This window comes from Habropoda laboriosa, unplaced genomic scaffold (genome assembly GCF_001263275.1).
Source record: "Habropoda laboriosa isolate 0110345459 unplaced genomic scaffold, ASM126327v1 scaffold244, whole genome shotgun sequence".
In the NCBI taxonomy this organism is placed as follows: domain Eukaryota; kingdom Metazoa; phylum Arthropoda; class Insecta; order Hymenoptera; family Apidae; genus Habropoda; species Habropoda laboriosa.
Window position 1 is genome coordinate 1,209,379 of NW_017100399.1, and position 20,154 is coordinate 1,229,532.

At 37.9% G+C, this 20,154-nt stretch overlaps 3 protein-coding genes across 3 annotated transcripts in view; all 3 read right to left on the reverse strand.

The window, feature by feature from the left end:
• Nucleotides 1-12,017, reverse strand: part of LOC108575291 (syndecan) — a 235,368-nt gene extending 223,351 nt beyond the window's left edge. Inside the window, exon 1 of the mRNA XM_017938051.1 lies at nt 11,791-12,017. Within this exon, the coding sequence (XP_017793540.1) occupies nt 11,791-11,862 (72 nt within the window). The 5' untranslated portion in view covers nt 11,863-12,017. The remainder of the gene's footprint in view (nt 1-11,790) is intronic.
• Nucleotides 12,018-12,772: 755 nt separating this feature from the next.
• LOC108575281 lies at nt 12,773-13,280 on the reverse strand. Its single transcript, XM_017938037.1, has 3 exons — nt 13,237-13,280; nt 13,046-13,136; nt 12,773-12,981 (listed from the first exon to the last, which is right to left on the reverse strand). Exons 1-3 carry the CDS (start codon nt 13,278-13,280, stop codon nt 12,808-12,810), a joined length of 309 nt encoding a protein of 102 aa, XP_017793526.1. The 3' UTR covers nt 12,773-12,807.
• Nucleotides 13,281-13,622: 342 nt separating this feature from the next.
• LOC108575310 (ATPase inhibitor mai-2, mitochondrial-like) lies at nt 13,623-14,741 on the reverse strand. The gene is made up of 3 exons (XM_017938072.1): nt 14,620-14,741; nt 13,956-14,091; nt 13,623-13,780 (listed from the first exon to the last, which is right to left on the reverse strand). Exons 1-3 carry the CDS (start codon nt 14,724-14,726, stop codon nt 13,649-13,651), a joined length of 375 nt encoding a protein of 124 aa, XP_017793561.1. The 5' UTR covers nt 14,727-14,741; the 3' UTR covers nt 13,623-13,648.
• Nucleotides 14,742-20,154: the final 5,413 nt, after the last annotated feature.

Below are 20,154 nucleotides of genomic sequence, written 5' to 3' on the forward strand. Positions count from 1 at the left end.
CTAAATATATTTTTATATAGAAATGATGTCAAACAATTTTCACAAAATTGTCAAAAATCGAATCCTCAAATGAAACGATCCCGAAACTATGCAAATTTCAACTAAAAAAAATTCCTAATATACGAATCACGAAATATTTCAGCATCGTCGTTGAAATTCCGAAGAAAATTAAAGAGCATTCGAGAAAAGGCGAAGAAGCGTCGAGTGGAAAGAGGAGACGCGGTGGCTCGTTTAGAAATTAGAATGCAAATCGTGGAAGGAACGAGAATCTGTTTGGCGTAATGTCAACGATCCGCGTAAACACGCCCGGCTATACGGAATTTTGAATGACAGTACACATCAATGGGGAAGTTACTACGTCGCCGGTTCTAATGTATTCTATTCTAAATTCCGAGACGACGTCCCGTTGTCGCCTTACGCGAGTAGCACCACTCCCGAAATAAACCACGCTCGAGCATCGACCGACACTGTAAACAAACGGATCCGATTCACTGGTTTCACGGTTCCCTCTTGTATCCATTAATATGGAATTCGAGCCATCGAAATGGCTGCCAGATCGCTTTACGAGTGAGCCTGAATGGCCGATTATTTCCCAAATTTTACGGTTCCTTTTCGTTTCTTTTTTTTTTTTTACTTTTTTGTTTTTTTCGTCGGTGTAGAAATAACGTTTATTTCTGAAGGAATTGGAATGGAAAAATATTTGAAATATTGGGAATTTTGGGATGGTTGATAACTGGTGTAATCGGGGAATTTTGTGATTTGGAAGCTGAGGGATTTAATGGGCGATTATTTTGGAAATTTTCCCAAAATGTATTTTTTTTTTAATAAAATTGAAAAGAATTTGAAATATTGGGAATTTTGGGATGGTTGATAACTGGTGTAATCTGGGGAATTTTGTGATTTGGAAGCTGAGAGCATTAACGGGCGATGATTTCGCAAATTTTCCCGATTCTTCAATTTTTTTTTACAGTAGAAACGATTTTCATTTCTAGAGACAATAGAATGGAAAAAATGTTGAAAATTTGGGACATTTGGAACTCGTAGAAATGAAATACAAAACAATATTCCAGAGAGTTTTGTGAGATTTAAAAGCAGAGGCAGATTATTTGCAAGAATAGCGAAGATTTTGAAAATTTTCATATTTTTCTGTCGAAGTGGATCAAATTTCGGAATATTTCAAATATCTGAGTTTGAATCTTTGAGAATAGAGAACGAGAGATTTTTGTGGATCCAAAAATTTGAGAAATTTGATGGAAAATTTTGATAAACAATTCTTCTTTTTAACGTTTGAAGATAGATTTTGGTAGATAAAGTAAGCAGGAAACGTGGAGTCGTTTTATTATAGACGTTGAAACAACAGAGTTCTCTAGCTTTCTCGTATCTCTTCTTACTAGAATGTAAATATAATTTAACAACGTTACATAGTACACACAATAATTCCTTTGGTTTGTAGACGGCTTAAAGGCTATTTGGAACGATAACGTCCGTGAGTAACGCGTCTATAATTTACAAGCTGATTCACGTAAACCCAAAACTTCACAATGATAGATTATCTCGCAGGAGAAGCAAACTGTTCGGCAATAAAGCTAAAGTAGGAATCTACTATCACCTTCTCCCTCTATAAATTGAAAATAATTTTCAATAACTCTAAAAAGTACATTCGAAATCCCCTTTAAATCGAAACAAATTAAAACTAATTCCTTATTTGCAAAAATAACTTTCTATAAATGCAAAAAAATATCCTCTTAAAATTTTCTTTAAATTGATAAAAATTAAAAATGATTTTCCACGAATTTCAATCTTTCTTTCATTTCGACTCGGCAAAAATTATCTTAAAAATACTAATTCTTACAAAAATCTTCAGATTTATAAATAAAACAGACAAAATAACTGAACAATATCTACAATAATAATAACAATTTGTGGTAACACAACGACGGATTAAACCGTGAGAAGTGGGATCGCAGAAAAGAAACACTATTGACAGACTTCCTCTGTAATACATGTATAAAGTTTAATACGACAGCTATTTACACAGCAACACAACGTGGACGCGCGTGGAGAACAGAGAATCGGCCGCTCGTCACTTATTGGTCACGCATGCAAGCATTCAAGCCCCGCATCGCAATCGAGTCCCATTTCCAACACAATTGTGAGAAAATCCGTTCGGAAGACGGTGAAGCGAGCATCTTGAAGCCACGCCCAGCGCGCTCGGTGGGGGTGACCACGCCCCTTTGGATGGGGGTGACTCCGCCCCTTTGGGTCTTTCCCTGGGCCTGTTCGCGTAGGGGTGGACAAGGATCGGCAAGACAACGCATACTCACTCTTCCCGAGACCATTAACGTATACTTCTGCGAACGACGCCCGAATAACGTGGATACAGACTTTGAATAAAATATATTAACGTGGGAACGTAGAAACTGTGAGAAAATCCGTCCGAAAGACGGTGAAGCGAGCATCTTGAAGCCACGCCCAGCGCGCTCGGTGGGGGTGACTCCGCCCCTTTGGGTCTTTCCTGGGCCTGTTCGCGTACGGGTGGACAGGGATCGGCGGGACGACGCGTCCTCGCTCTTCCCGAGACCCTTAACGTATACTTTTGCGAACGACGCCCGAACAACGTGGATATAGACTTTGAATAAAATATATTATCGTGGAAACGTAGAAACGTTCTATTAATTTCACGCCCACCCTACTCCGAGTCAGAGTACTTTCTGACACAATTTTCCCTTAAAATTAGAAGAAAAAAACACGTCAACAAGACTCTTCCTAGAAAAAATTTCCAACGTGACCCAATTATCATCGAAGAATTCTGTGTTACGTAACAATTAAGTTCACGGAAAGATTAAAAAATCCGAGACCGGTCGATTAGATTCACTTACAGAAGTGCAAATAACGAAGGAAAAGAAGAGTCGGCGACTTAGCGTTAATTATTATTCCCGGTGGAAGGTTTACGATTAATCTAAAGGTTCTTCAAGCTTGATTAACTTCCAGCTACGAACTAATAACGTGTCCAATTTATCCAACGGACAATTAAACTGTGCCACGCTGAAAGGCTGTATTAGATAAACGAGAAGCTTCTTACTTACATCTCTCGACCCAAAAATAAATCGTACGAAAAATATTCCAAGGAAATAACAAACGAGAAATTTCTCCGGAAATATGTTTCTTCTTCTTTCTAAACGTAAACATTTCACCAAGAATTTCCACGAAAAACTGGCCGGTTATTTCGAAACGAAGAACAGCTTATTTCGAGGCGAGAAAAAATAACAAGCGTGCAGAATTCGAACAAAACATCGGAAAAACAATATGTCGGGGTTTTACTGAACTACACGCTTACGTTATTAAAGTACATATTAGAATAAGTATGGATTACAATATTACGATGAATAACCACTGAGAGTCGAACCGCACACGTGACGGAGGTCCCATGTCTAGAATAACAACACAGGACCGGTAACAATTGCCGATCAGCGAGGGTCGCTTTCGCGCATGCGCAGAGAAACTCTTCACAATACGACGCGGAGAAGAAAAATGAAAACTTTTAATGGAAAACTGGTGTATTCGACGAGAAAATCGACGAAAAAGTAAATAAAATGTCGAATATGCTAGCACAATTTCAAAAAACAGAACACAGTGTAGGCTATTAACCAAATGTATCATTTAATGAATGTAAGCGTTGGCTAACATACTCGGGTGTCCGTCTCGCTCGACGGTTGTAACGAGAGTGTCCTCTCCGCGTCCTATTCTGCGTTGCCCAGAAAAACCGTTAGAGGCTCCTAGTTCGACTGTCCGGGGAAAGGGCTTAGTTTATGGCACCCTCGGATACCCGCGCGCTTTCTCTTCCAGTGACCATGGGTGAGGAAGCCAGGCCACCACTTTGCCACCTAAATCTCGCATTTCTTACAAATGACTAGGAAATTTCTTTTTCTTTTTTTCCTTCGCAGGGAAATATTATTGAGTAGAATTTTGCTGCGCAATTTCCATGTAACAACGCTGTAAAAAACGGGAAGATTAATCGTGTGCGAGCCTAATTTTCGAGGCATTACTGCGTACTTCGTTGCACGCGCGATTTAAGAAAAGGAACGAAATTGAATTAATGCGAAGCAGACCTTGAAGTAGTCCAATTTTTGGCGGGAAAATTGGTGTTATTAGATCAGAGAATGAATTTTAAAGAATTGTTCGTTTAAATGGTGAAGAATGTACGAATATTGTGGAACGAATTTTTTCAGACGATTCAACACACGGATGAAAGGGAGAATTATAGTAATTAGAAGAGTATTAGCACTTTTGTACCAATGACGTATTGTGTGTGCATTCGTAGTTAAAGTTGCGAACTAATGTCGTAATATTGTGTCTTTCAATATTTGAAGATGGAAGAACAATGCGAGAGAATGAATTTTGAATCAATTGTTACGTGTAATTTGCTGTTTATAAATATTGTTATTTATACTTAAACTATTAGTAGTACTGTGTCCTTGGCAACTGTCCAATGAATGCTCAAACTAAAAAATAAAAATTCAAGTATCTCTTGAAGTAACAAAAATTCCCAAAAATACAGAATTAACACAAAATTGAATGCTCAAACTAAAAAATAAAAATTCAAGTATCTCTTGAAGTAACAAAAATTCCCAAAAATACAGAATTAACACGAAATTGAATGCTCAAACTAAAAAATAAAAATTTAAGTATCTCTTGAAGTAACAAAAATTCCCCAAAATACAGAATTCACACGAAATTGAATGCTCGAATTCAAAATAAAAATTCAAGCGCCTCTTGAAATAACAAAAATTCCAAAAAATACAGAATTAACACAAAATTGAATGCTCAAACTAAAAAATAAAAATTCAAGTATCTCCTGAAGTAACAAAAATTCCCAAAAATACAGAATTAACACAAAACTAAATGCTCAAACTAAAAAATAAAAATTTAAGTATCTCTTGAAGTAACAAAAATTCCCAAAAATACAGAATTAACACAAAATTGAATGCTCAAACTAAAAAATAAAAATTCAAGTATCTCTTGAAATAACAAAAATTCCCAAAAATACAGAATTAACACAAAATTGAATGCTCAAACTAAAAAATAAAAATTCAAGTATCTCTTGAAATAACAAAAATTCCCAAAAATACAGAATTAACACAAAATTGAATGCTCAAACTAAAAAATAAAAATTCAAGTATCTCTTGAAATAACAAAAATTCCCAAAAATACAGAATTAACACAAAATTGAATGCTCAAACTAAAAAATAAAAATTCAAGTATCTCTTGAAATAACAAAAATTCCCAAAAATACAGAATTAACACAAAATTGAATGCTCAAACTAAAAAATAAAAATTCAAGTATCTCTTGAAATAACAAAAATTCCCAAAAATACAGAATTAACACAAAATTGAATGCTCAAACTAAAAAATAAAAATTCAAGTATCTCTTGAAATAACAAAAATTCCCAAAAATACAGAATTAACACAAAATTGAATGCTCAAACTAAAAAATAAAAATTCAAGTATCTCTTGAAATAACAAAAATTCCCAAAAATACAGAATTAACACAAAATTGAATGCTCAAACTAAAAAATAAAAATTCAAGTATCTCTTGAAATAACAAAAATTCCCAAAAATACAGAATTAACACAAAATTGAATGCTCAAACTAATAAACAAAAATCCTCTTGAAAAAATCTAATTTGTAAGCGAGAACACTGTCACAAACAAAGCAACACGGTTCAACAAACGTGGAAATTACGTGGAAAGCTGGAGAAGAGAGCTTCGCAAATATCGCAGCACAAAAAATCTCCCAAAAAAGAAAGAAAGAAAAAAAGGCAGAAATTTAAGTAGCCTAACGACCTAAATTTCAACCACAAAGAAAAAGAGTCGGAAAAAACGCGGGTTACTTAAGTAACAGAGAAACGTGATTGAACGTGAGTTGGAAAGATTGCGGAGCAAAAGTTGGTACTTGTCGATCGACGTAACGGCCGATGCGGAATTTAATACGCGAACACGAAAACGAGACCGTGCCACGATCCCGAGATTGCAGCAACCCGAGAGTAGAGTCGCGCGATTTCTTTTCCCTTTGGTTACGCAACGGAACCCGCCGCGATACGATACGAATATTTATAAGTTGCGTCCCTTCTCTGGTGCCATCTTAATGGCCGCCGCACGCACAGCGAGCATTAGCGTTTTCCACGCTACGCGAAGACAGCCAGAAATTATTGCCCCGCGATATTTCGTCGCTTTAACACAGTCAACATAGTTAACACGGACGAGGACCTTTAAATCTTTCGAAGATGAACAATTTTCTTTTTCTTTTTTTTTTTTGCTTTCATTTTGCAGAGGATGTTTCCAGAAATAGGGGAAATGAAAGAAATTTTATTGAAATTTTTGGATGTGGAGTGATTTGAAATTTAAAGGGGCGAAAGTTTGTTGGGTTTTAGAGGGTTAAGGTAGAAAGTTTTTATTTTTGCATGGTTTACTGAAGCTGACTGAATGAACTGTGTATTATTTTTTTAAATTTATTAAATACTCTTTTTTCATTATTTATAGGTTTTCGTTACTATCATAAGCAAAAAGTTAATGTTCCAGTCTCAATTTTTCTAGAAATCTACTCGATATTATACAGAAAAATTGATCCAATCAACTCTCTAAAGTTCCTTTAAAATTCACCAAACACTCATTTTCCTATTACTTTTCACACACTTTTGCTGTTATCACGCGAAAAATCGTCCAATTAACTCTCCAAACTTCGCTTCCAATCAATCTTAATTTTTCTTGAAATCGACTCAACGTTACACTCGAAACATTCACCCGATCAACTACCCAGAATTCATCTCCAATCAATCTCAATTTCCCCCTAAAAATCGACTCAACATTACAATGAAAACATTCACCCAAAATTCATCTCCAATAAATCTCAATTTCCCTCAAAACCGCCTCAACATTACACTCTAAAATTCACTCAATCAACTCCCTAAAATTCACCTTCAATCAATCTTTAATTTCCCCAAAATCGCCTCAAAATTACGCTCAAAACATTCACCCAAAGTTCACTTCCAATCAATCTCAATTTCCCCAAAAACCGCCTCAACATTACACTCAATCGACTCCCTAAAATTCACCTCCAATCGATCTCAATTTCCCTCAAAAACCACATTCACTCACTCAACTTCCAAAAATTCCCAAACAATCCTCACATATCCTCGCTATCCCCAGAAGTACCGTCTACCCATTACTCATAAACGCCGAAAACCCACGTCAGAAACCCAACCGTACACTCTCGAAAACCTCGAACCTGCGAAAACGGGCGGGAAAACAAAGGCCAGAAACAGGCAAAAGAAAAACATTCCAACCACCCTACATCCAGCAAACGAGGGTGAGAGTATATACCGCGGTTCATCAGGCCGGTTCTCAACAGCCACTACAATATCACACGCCAACCAGGCGAGGGGCGAAAACAGTGGTGTGTATAGGAGGTACACCGTTGCGCAAACGTCGCCATGTGGCTTTCGCCAAGGCCCCTAACGAGCCCCCTGTTCCCCCACGCCGCGGAAGAACAGCCCTAACGGGCAAGGCCTTAGGCTGTTTTCCGACAGACGTGAGTCACGAATTTCGGTGGATCGACGAAAAACGAAGGAACCGGGTCATTGTGTCCCCCAGGCCGGCTTTCAAGCAGATTCTTAGGGGCCGTTTTGCACGGGGAACCGATCCTCGCGCCACGAATACCAACGCGACAGGACAATAACACCAAGGACAATGGAAGTTTGCCGAGGCGAGGGCTTTTAGGGCTTCTTGTCCGTCACACGTTGTCTAGTTCTTCTGGACCTACTCTGTGTGTCCCGATTAACGCTTGTCATCGATCAACCAACCCCAACGTTACTCTTGTTTCGGTGTGTTTTTGACGAAGGTGTTCCGATGACGTGATGTTTTGCGGCGAGAAATTTGGTGATTGGGGATTATGTTCTGGGGAAGGGCAGATTTGAAGGTGTCTGAAAGTGAGTTTTCTTTTGGGGGTGAATTGAGAGTGCAATATTTGAAAAGTATGGTCCTTCGAATTCGTAAAAGTAAGGAAATTAAAAGCACACTTCTGGAAATTCGTTAGAACTCCAAATAATAATAAACAGAGAAACAAAAAAAAGAAAAAAAGAAAAAAGTATTTGCTTGAATTTGTATTACGCTTCTCTTAAAAAATGCCCGGAAACCGAGAAAGACAGAGAAAAAACAACCCGTCTGTTAAGTTGTTAAGATGGAGTCGAAATTTGAAAGTATCTATAATTGATTTATTTCTTTTTGGGTGAATTAAAAGTACAATATTTGAAAAATATGGTCCTTCGAATTCGTAAAAATAACAGAATTGAAAGCACACTTACGGAAATGTGCCAGGACTCTCAATAATACAAAAATAAATCAAAAATACAGAAACAAAAACAGTTACATTAAGCAGGAGTCTAAAATGGATTTTTCTTTTTGGATGAATTAAAAGTACAATATTTGAAAAACATGGTCCCTCGAATTCGTAAAAATAACAAAATTACAAACAACACAAAAATGAATCGAAAATAAAGAATAAAATTTTTCATACGAAGCTTCATTTTCGAAAACAAATAACTTCATTTGTCGAGCGCACATGTACAGTCGGCGGAAGAAATATAGCGAGGTCGTAAATTAAAGCATTAACCAAGCGACACCGAATGAAAGCTATGATATACTCCACGCAGCCCTGACTGAAATTTCAAGCCCTTATCTTCTCAGGTTTCTGTCGATTCCGCTTCACGATATTCTCCAACGTGTAAACTTTGACGCCTCACCGATCGCACCCCACCCGACTATACCTGACTCCGTCTCCTCGATTCTACCCTAAATTTCCCCTATTTTCGTCCAAACAACGTAACACTAACTTCACCACAAAACGTTCCTCTTGAAATTCCAGAAACTTGGTTTATTACTCAAAAATAAAGCCTACTACGAAAAAGTGATATTTTCGAAAAGCAAAAATTGAAAATTGTACTCTTCAAAAAAAAAAAATTGAATCTCTATCTTTCCGCTTGTACCGCTACCAAACGCGACACCCTGTATATAGCAATTAGCTCGAGCCGCGACTTTGAAAACGCAGAGGAAAGGGACTCTCTTAAAAACATAATCCTCCAATTACTACGAAGAATGTACGGTATTCCCGGCGGGGATCAGATGAGATTACAAACGGCCAAACACACAGGCTATCGCGAAAGTTGCAGCGTCGCAGAGAACGAGGAACGAACGAGGACGAGCGTAAAGTTTACCATGAAATAACGGTGGCTCGTGAAAATCTGATTCGCCCTCTCGTCGATGTACCAAGCACACGGACCATCGATGGGATTACGTTGTGGACTAAGTTCGAGTGGATCTTGTCGAACAGCGAGCGTACAAGTGCTACAGGTTACGACCTTGCGAAATGGCGTACCAACGAAACGAATCGTTCTTTCCTTGTACGCTTGCAACCTACTTCCGTTCCGATTTCTCTAGCGTTTACGGCGTGTACGTGGGAATTTTTTACACCGCGTGCACGTTTCTTCTTTTATACCGGGTAACTTGGATGAAAAGTGATCGAAAAGGTCTATCTTACGAATGTGAAATTCCTCGCTTTTATGTACGTTTCTTTTTTTCTCTCGCGAATCGTTTTAGGTATTTCGTAGAAATGTTTTTCCACATGTTTGTTGAAATGACGGAACATAATTTGTGTGTTAATTGTTTTATATAGTCGAGGAGAACGTGTAGTTAAAATTCGGTTTCAATATCTTTTACGGTTTTCGAGAAAAACGTAGATAAAGCTTGAAAATATTCACTTGCGGGTAATTTTTGTTGTATAATAATCTAGGTGAAGTATTGTTCGTTGAAAAGGTATGTTATTTTTTTTAAATATATTAGGATGAAAAAATTCCACGCTCTTTAAGTTCAACGACCTGCACTTTAATATAGAACACACTGTGTGTGCACTCGATGGGCTATTTTCATGAAAAAGTGGCTTCCTTGTAGTATCTACTTACTTCCGTTTAATAAGCGTAAAAATAGTTACAAAAACAGTCCTTGAATTATTTTTAAACAAGCAACAATAATAAAGAAAAAATGTTTCGTAAGCAATACTTAAGGCGGTATACGAAATTCATCTCGGCTGTACACACATATCACGCGAGAGATACATACACTGTTTTTTTATCCGTGTATAGAATAAATTGCGACGAATTTTGCGAAACATTAAAAAAGAGAAATGCAGAAAAGCTCGGTTCGAAAATCCATAGATCAAGCAAACGGACAGAATCCACCGGAGGATTTATGGAAAAGCGTGCGATTTCAGTCGGTAACGCATTGTTTGCCCTCGATACAGTAATGCCCTTTAAATAATAACACGCGTAACGCTGCGTAAATAGAGAGCGTTATTAATTCCGGCGAATTGTAGGAGGCACACGAAGCAAAAGGGTCGAAAACTTTCGATTCGACGACAACAGACGAGAGAGAACCAACGGTCGATTCATTGTTTACATGCAATAATTAACTAAAATGAATTCAATTAATTTTCCCGTGCCACGTTTCCGTTCCGGACGTTATAAATCAACGCGCGTTCCACCATCAATTTTTCCATCGACACTACCGCTCATTGCATCCTCCAGGCACGATATTGGTATTCGTGGGGGTAAAAAAAAAACAATCTGATGCCTGGTCGATAATAAATTTCGAACGAATGCGTAGAGCACTCGTGCGTTTTTTGACACTTTTCAACCGTCGATAAATACTTCATCGAAGGGCATTTTGTTTTTGTCGCCCGTCGCCGCCGCTTCGTCTCGCCACGCCACTAGAGTCGCGCGAATAATAGTTGAGAGTCTTTGCGAGGAATCGACAGGAAAAAAGGGGCAAAAAAAATAGGGAACGCGCGTCTGACGGCAGACCGTAGTCTCGAATTACTCGCCAACATCGAAGGGAATATTCCTGTTTGCATGTTTTTGTGCCTCGTGCTTCGATATGCCCCAGCCAGCGAGAGAGGGAACATAAACAACGGTCTGGCGATGGCACGATGTTGCACGGCGCAGAAAAAACGAAGCATGGGATAATATCCGACCGGGGTACACGTATAGTACGTGTGCAAGAAGCATTTCTCCTCTACTGTCGTAATACTTCGACTACCCGAATGAGACAATTCATTCTCGTGATAGTAGCAAAAGTTTCGAAATAACAAATTCACTACACGCACAATCTGCCGACCGTGTAATTTGCCGAGATTTACAGCATTATGCAATTACGTGAGGCAAAAATGCTTGGTAAGGTATCGGTGCCTTCCGGGAACCTATTCGAAGCAAACGATCAACGTTAAATCGTCTCGAGGATCCGTGCAAGCGTGTCTCGTCCATCTCAAACACGCCACGGTGGTTTGGGTAAACAAATTCGTGCAATTGGCAATGAAGCGTAAACAACCGCAACGGAATCGCGTCGTGCGGGTGCTGTTTGGGATTCGAACGTGCACGTTCGGACTGAAGGATACGTGCGAGAACGCGACGCATCGGTATATACGTGATGTATCGAATGTTACAACACGGAAATACCATAAGTGAAAGAACTCTATTATAAGAAACGTCTTATGAACAGAGGACGATCGTACAACGCGTTCGAAAATTTGTTGGAACACGCGTCTGTCGAATTCGGGGATGAAATTTACGTTTCGAGGCGAAACTAGGAGGGAGAGAAGGTGACACAATGGAAAAAACGATCGAACGATCGGCGAAGGAGTGACAGAATGGAGAAAGAAGGCTGAGATGAAAGCAATCGTACTCACCTCGGTAGCGGCGTTGCATCCCGCGAGAATGACGGCCGTACTGATCAGAATCCAGTATATCCTCGGTTGCATCTTTCCTCTGTTTGCCGCTGGGCCCGTTCAAGAGCCCCGTGAGTGATCACCGCGTCGACTCGAGGGAACCAAACGAAAAAAATACGCGTACGTCCCGGGCAGGAACAAACCACCAAAAAAATCCACCGGAGCAACAACGCGACACACACCACACTGATCGATGAACCGCGAGACACTGAGGGCGCGTCGATCGGTCGCTTCCATCGTCGAGCTGCCGCCATTTTGTTTGGAAGAGCGCGCCACTCAGTGGCCATACTTGAAGTTAGCGTTGGGCAATTTTCCGATACTGCGCGAGCAATTTGAATCGATTAAGCGAATCTTTCGCGAACGAATAGTTTTCTTAACGCGATCGTGATAAAATATAGTGTGACGTGAGTGTATCGGTGTTAGGATTTAGTATGAATAAATCGTACTCGAAAGTGAAGTGAAATTGATAAAGATTATGTTGTGTAAGTGCGACAATTTTCGAAGGTGATTTGAAAAACTTGATCATCGAACTTCACTACAGGTACATAAAAAGGTAAATATGCAAAGTACTAAATAAATCGTCGGAAAAAAAAGGTATTAGTATTATGCAAAGCAGCATGTCTATTTTTCTTTCTCTTTCAAGTGCATTGTGAAAATGGCGGGATTTAAAAAACGATAATGGAGCTAAAGGCATAATGGGCGGGAAAATGGAGTTAAAAAGAAGATGACGTCATAATGGTGAGTTTCTTTTTTAAACGTAATGAATTCTTAAAGTAAATATTGTAAAATAAATAGCAAGCTTCATTGGTCTATCATTTTTTATTAGTAAGATGTACAAATCCGGTTTGTATTAATTTTTCTGCTTGTCCAATGTATAAATTTTAACACGAATAAGTATTGTTAACATTCATTTTATAAAATGTTTCACATTGTCGAAAAAGAACGACTATCGAAACAAAACTGTGCATAACATCAACATTATTTTTTATCGCTAGCCGATAAGTCTTTTTCGACACCTTTCAAAAATCGAAGATTTTCGTTTATAGTACGATTATATTCCTCAATTTTATTACGCATCATTGTCACTTCGTCTTGCATGCACTTCACTTCTTCTTGCATTTTTTGTTTTACCATTTCTAACAGTTCCTTATCCTGTGAAGAAGATAAAACAAATCCTTACATTTTTTACAATTGAATTATTTATTAACAATATTACTTGTTTGTAATAATATTCAGCTTCAAATGCAATGTCGTCATTAGAGTTACTTTTATTGGAATCGCTGTACCTTCTTTTCAAATATCTGCAACTGTTAGGGGAATAGCATGTTATTGTACCATATTGAAAAAGATCAACATAACCATAACAGTGAACGATTTTCTCGTGAGTGTTTCAAACGTCATACTTACCTGGTTATTTCACACGATAAATTTCGTAAAATATACCGAAACATTATCTTTGATAATTTTTAAAGTCATTAATAATACGAAAAATAAGTTTTCCGTGAAATTCAATTGAACAGAAATTTTGCGACTTTCTGTCACGAACAGTCAAACATTTGAATATAAACATTATCGAGATACAATCGATTTTTATTGACGTTAGTTCAATTGAGACCTATAAACTTCGGTATTGCAAGTACAAGAAAATAAATAGTTTATCGTTTTGAATTAATTTGTATTATTCTATATTGTATTTATGTATATTTTGTAGTTTAAAAAGAGTACAGACACAGTCTACTATAATTACTATTAGTAATGTATATAACAGTTATAAGAAACAACAAATCGTGCTTAGAAATATTACAACAGGTAAATTATCTTATTCCCTGCTCATGTCTGTGATTCTCTTCTTGTGACGGTTGATGGCTTCTTGGTGGCGTTTGATTTGTTCTTCATGGAAAGAGATTTCATCGTGAAGATCCTCCTTCAGTTTTTGGAACTGTTTCTTTTGCTAGAATAAAACAACGTTACTTTTATGCAAATCTTTTCTAATTTTTGCATTCTAAGCGTACAAATATACATACGATATGCAAAATTTAATTAAAAACAGAATGGAATCACATTTTCAAATAGTCTTGTGATCTTCGTAAGAATTCAATCACTGCCAAGAAACTAGAGCAACTAACCAGATTGTAGAAATACTGATCTTCATGAGCAGCTTCCATTTTTCCAAAGGATCCACCAGCACTTCGGATGCTGCCACCACCACCACCTCCTTTACCAGCTCCTGATCCGGGATCACCACTAATCATCCTTACTTGGCTGTAATGATCAAATGTTTAAATTTTATTCGGTACATTTCAACCAGCTCAGAGTGCTAAAAAAAAAACTTAAAGCACTGTAACAAAAGTTAAAAATATACAATGTCCACTTATAGCATCAACACACCGAATGCCTAAGCAACTTAATATAGAACAAACCAAGCTTAAAACGTAAATGATGCAATTAAATAAATACGAATTGAACAGAAGCGTTACAAATGTTTTTTCCACAATGGTGAAACCTATGGCTATTACATAATTGGAGTACATATATGCGAAAGTCAATAATGCCGCAAAAGCTTGTAAGAATTCGTTTGAAAAATATACGCAGATCGACTGTAAGTATCGTTTATACCGCGTAGTGTGTCGTAAAGCCAGAAAAAAAAAAAAATCGAAATGCAACGCACGGCGTTTTTAATTGCGCTTTGTGTGCAAAGACCGTGTAAAAGCTGCGCTCGAATTAAATTACGCAGAAATGGAAATCTATATAGTTCGCGTTAACCATCTCGTGGAAAACATTCTTTTGTACCTTAGCGAAGCCATATTCCGAGAAAACGTAGTAATAACTCGCTGCATTGTTCCTGACGTAGAGAATTTCGAAGTATGGCAAGTACTGAAGATTCTAATGGAAACCATACAGTGTTGCTAGAAGGAGATCGCCGCGCTGTGCTACATATTCTAGCAGAAGTTTCACGAAACAACCGTCCTGGCGCTTATTTGGCGCCAACATTAACTCAATATCTCCACGGTATTCACGGTGTCCCATGTATCACCGTCACTTCCATCGTGAAAATTCAATTATAAAGATTATCAGAAATATTCAACGCGTTTAATGCCAATTCTCTCTCTCTTCTTCATCGAAAATTTAACGACAGAAAACGCGGAGCGCTTCAATGTTCTACCATCACTTACTATCTCTTAAATAAAACATCTCACTTGGAGTTTATAAAAACCTCACCATTGAAACAGCACAGTTTATTCGTGTATCTTGACGTAGAACCAAAATTGAAATTTCTTTTACTCAAAAAAGATGATCTTGCAGAAACTTTTTTGTCGACATCAAAGAGTAGAGAGTGCAGATGAAAAATTTTCATTTTCCCTGTGCAGCTATACTTCGATTTTCAACTTTAAATGGAAACTGCCTGAAATTTCGATTAAAACATTTAATATAACCTGTAATATTCGGTGGCTTGGCTCTCGATCATCTGTCTCTTGATCTCTGACGTCTTCAGCTCGTTGATCGCGGTTTGCTTCTGCAGTTCTGCTCTCTCCAACTCGATATTCAGCATTCTAAGCTTGAGCTCGTGTTCCCTTTGAGCCACCTCGAACATCCACATCGCCTTCTGAGTAGACTCCTCCAGGTCGCCGCCAGTTCTGTCCATCTTTTCTCTCGTGCTGGACAAAGGTGCAGTTTCTTCTGCTCGAAACAAATGAAATTGCACGAGAATTAATGCCTCTCCGTGTGTCTGATCATTTTTCTAAATTTTTTTTATTCCACGAAGAATTCTAGAATTCGACGGAACAAGATTTGCAGAGTTTCGCCATCAAATTTAAAGGTACCATTGCGGCTGACGGTGTCCATGGTGTGGGTCTTTTGTTCGGCTAGATCCATCGGTTCGTCCTCAAAAATCCTTGGACGCTTTTTCAGCAAAGCATCCGGTAGTTTCTTTCGGAGAAGTTCGCCTTGGCTCGCCTCCTCCTCTGTGTTGTACTCGTCGCTGTCCGCCTCCACTTTAATTTCGCTCACCGTCGCCACTTCCGGCGCGGCGGCCATCAGCTTGTCCAGAATCGTCTGCAAACTCGTCGAGCTCTCTGGACTCTCTTGGCCGTTTTCGTCCGAACGATCCTCGTCCCCGTCGTTTTTACGCGCTTTCTCCATCAATCGCCATACCTCGATCGAGAGATTCGATGGGCGACTCTTTGCCGCTTCCTCCGGGCCCAGGGTTTTCACCTAGATTTCATTGTTCTGTGTGAAAATTGATGGGTAAGAATGTGGTTGATTTTTTGGGCTGTTTTAAGTCGTTTGTGTGAGATCTATGAAGTAAATGTACAGTGATATTTGAGTTGGTTAAATAGTTCTAAAAATAGCAACGATGTTCTTGAAATATTGACGAAGTTCTTAACTACTAAAAAGTACTTCTAAAAGTACTCGATCATCGCGACAACGTGATAATTAAATAATTCTAGAGATAAGGAACATATTCTCTAAACAATGAACTTCCACTTCTCCGAATAGAAAAGGTTAATTATGAAATTTTTGAAGAAAAAACATTAATTTCGTCGAAATTCACATGGAACTTCTAAAAAAATAATCAATCGTTACAACAACACGATAATTAAACAGTTCTACAAATAATGAACACATACTCGAAACAACGAATTTGCATCTTTCCAAATAGAAGAATTTAATTTTAAAATTCTTAAAAAAACAATTAATTTTGCAATTAATTAATTTAGTACTTAAAAAAAAAAGCACTCAATCGTGGCAACACTGCGAAAATTAAATAATTCCCAAAATGACAACCACATTCTCGAAGCAACAAACTTCCGTTTCCCCGAATAAAAAAAAGTATTAATTCCAAAATTCTCGAAAAAAATATTAATTTCAGCGAAACTCCCTTGAAACTCCTAAAAAAACACTCAATCAAGGCACTAACACGACAATTAAATAATTACCAAAGTAACAGTCACATTCTCAACGCAACGAACTTCCGTTTCACCGAATAAAAAAAGTACTAATTCCAAAATACTCAAAGACAAAACTGAATTTCACCGAAACTCCCTCAAAACTCCCAACGAAGCTCAATTCTCGAAGCTGCCACGAAAGGAATCAAGGCCAATCCCAGAAAACCCGAACTTCCGTGGTGCAAACACTCGATCGATCGGTCACAATTGCAAATCGAACGAGCGTAAACAAACGGCGGTCTGGAAAAACGATCGATTAACCTTCTCGGCGAACGTGTACATCTCCATTCTCGCCTGTGCCTTCATCCTCCTCCATTGTTCCCTCATCCTGGTGATGTCGCGATCCGTGGAGAATCTTCCTCGGAAAGCGCAATAGATCTGTTGCCACGCGAGCGTTTTCATCGCGGACGCGGCTGCGTCGATCTTTTTATTCTCAATCGCGTTCACGTGCGATCTGATCAACGAGAACAAAGCGTTCTTCTCCTCCGGCACCCAATTCTGCGTTCTCTCCCTCTTCTTCAGCAACACCGTGGTCGCCGCACTCGCCGACATTCTCCTTCTCATTTGACCCGCGTTGGACACTTTCCTCTTTCGCGATTTCTTCGGTGATTCCGATAGTTTCCGTTAATTTCGACTTAATTCCGCGATCGCGACACGCACGCCCGTCATTTGCACGCGGAGCGATTAGGTGATGTTTCGCACGTTTACTTGTTTAAGCGCTGGTTTAACACAGTCGACTGTTTAACCGGCGTCGACACGCGTGTGTATACAGTGTGATTGAGAAGTACGGCGATATTTTAACGGTACTCGTCATTTCGTCGGATTTCAGTGGGTTTCTATAGGTAATTAGGGATCCAGGGGTCATTTTCTGTCGTTATTGATCACTCTGTTGGTTCATTGTTGTTCGTTCTATTGTGTGAAGTTTAGGACGCGAGGTGGTTTATTCGTGGAAATCGAGCGTTTTTGCTGAAATGAAAATTCGCTTGTTGTTGACGTTAATTTTAATTGTGTGATTAATTCTTTTCCTCTTTATACGGGGATTTGATATAGTTTTCAAAAGAATTATGCTTCTTTAAATAAATGTTACAAAATATCTACACATTTTTAATTTTTTTCCTTGGAAATTCGTTACATGAAATTTTCTGCTTCAATGAAATCTCTTTATAATTGAATAATTAATTACCTATGTACTCGTTTATGTTTTTTCTCTTTATGCAGTGATAGTTATCAAAGGAATTGTATTTCTTTGAAATAAAGGTTACAAAGTAAGTTATATTTTATTAATTTTTTTCTTGGAAATTGGTTGAATAAAATATCTTACAGAAATAAAGAATATTTTGCATAAATAGATGGGTAATTACTTATGAGATAATTAAGTGCGAGAATTATTTCGTCGATCGGTTCGTAAACTGCGTTCATTTCTGTATCTGCGATACTTCATATCGGTGAAATAAAATAATAAAATGAAATTAATAATTCTCGAGGTAACAGAGAAACTCTATAAATAATTCTATCGATGAAAAAAAAAAAGAAGGAACGTGGAATGAAAGTACGGCTTGCATAAATGTAGGATTTTAAATAATAACTTGTTCTTGTAATGATACTTTTAAATTTCACCGTGAGAATGATCCGAAGTATAAATCACGAATTATTCGGGGATATGTATTATGCAACGTTGAATCGTACGGAGAATCTACGGGATTTATTGAATGGTAATATTTTGTGAAATACGTAAAAAAATAGGAATTAAAAAAAGGCGTAAGCGTAGAGAACAAAATTCTGAAACTATTACAATTATTCTTCCTGTGTTATTCATTCTCAATCACACTACTGGCAAAATCCGCAGTCGTTACAGTTGTATCGAATTTACTACAAGATTTGATGGATTTGTGATTAATATCGCCGAGATAATTGCGATAGATTTGGCTAATAAAAAATTCGTTAAAAGTTTCTTGAAAATTCTTGCAATATTCCCTCGTCCATAAATATCAGGACACTTATTGAATGTGAATCAAAGCTAAGCAGTAATAAACAAAATTAAGATCCAAAAAAACATTATTCAGCCCGAAATCTTGTAATCTAACAAGTACAAAAATTTTTACTGATACTAAATTCGGTCAAGAAATGTAATTTAAATAATACAATAGCTTCTGTACGAACATACCGGGTGTCCTAATACTTATGAACGCCAGTATAAATTATTTAATAATTCAGTCAAAAATAAAAAGTAACTTCTCAGCCTTCCAACAATGTCGTTAAAAAATCATCAGCATACGAATGAAAAAAAAATCCAAACCACCGTAAAACTTCTCCAAATTACCCTAAAAAATACTCCCAAACCCTCATTCCACAAGTGTTACACAATCTTCAACATACGAAAGAAAAAAAAAATACGAGCCACCGTAAAAATCCTCCAAATTGCTCTAAAAAATACTCCCAAACCCTCATTCCACAAATGTTAAAAAATCTTCAACATATGAAAGAAAAAAAAATTATGAGCCACCGTAAAAATCCTCAAAATTACCCTAAAAATACTCCGAAACCCTTACTCCATAAGTGTTACACAATCTTCAATATACGAATGAAAAAAAAAATATGAGCCACCGTAAAAATCCTCAAAATTGCTCTAAACAATACTCCCAAACCCTCATTCTACAAATGTTAAAAAATCTTCAACATACGAAAGAAAAAAAAAATACGAGCCACCGTAAAAATCCTCAAAATTGCTCTAAACAATACTCCCAAACCCTCATTCTACAAATGTTAAAAAATCTTCAACATACGAAAGAAAAAAAAAATTATGAGCCACCGTAAAAATCCTCAAAATTACCCTAAAAATACTCCGAAACCCTCATTCTACAAATGTTAAAAAATCTTCAACATACGAAAGAAAAAAAAATTATGAGCCACCGTAAAAATCCTCCAAATTACTCTAAAAATACTCCCAAACCCTTACTCCACAAATGTTCGCACCTAGACCGATCCAACAACGGATCCCGAACTCCCAACCCGTCCACTTAGTTCACCCCATCGTGTCCTCTATAAATCCTCCCCCCTGAGAAAGAAACTCTGTTTTCCAACATCGAGATCGACGATCACGCGAAACGTGTACCGAGCAAAGGATCTCGACCGGTACGTTCGAAGAAAGAAGCCGAGCGTGTCGCGTAAACAGAGAATCCGAGATTTGCGCACCGCGTCGCGAGTCGTTCAGTTAAATCTGAACTAAGGGACGACTAAACGTCGGCCATTTTGGCACGGTACTAGCTAGGCGCTCGATATTAACAAATCCTCGATTCCCAACTGGGGTGAGAGCAGCAGCGGCACCGAGAGCGACCGAGAACAGGAGAACCAGAAACGTGGGAGGAGGGTTTGGTGGGGC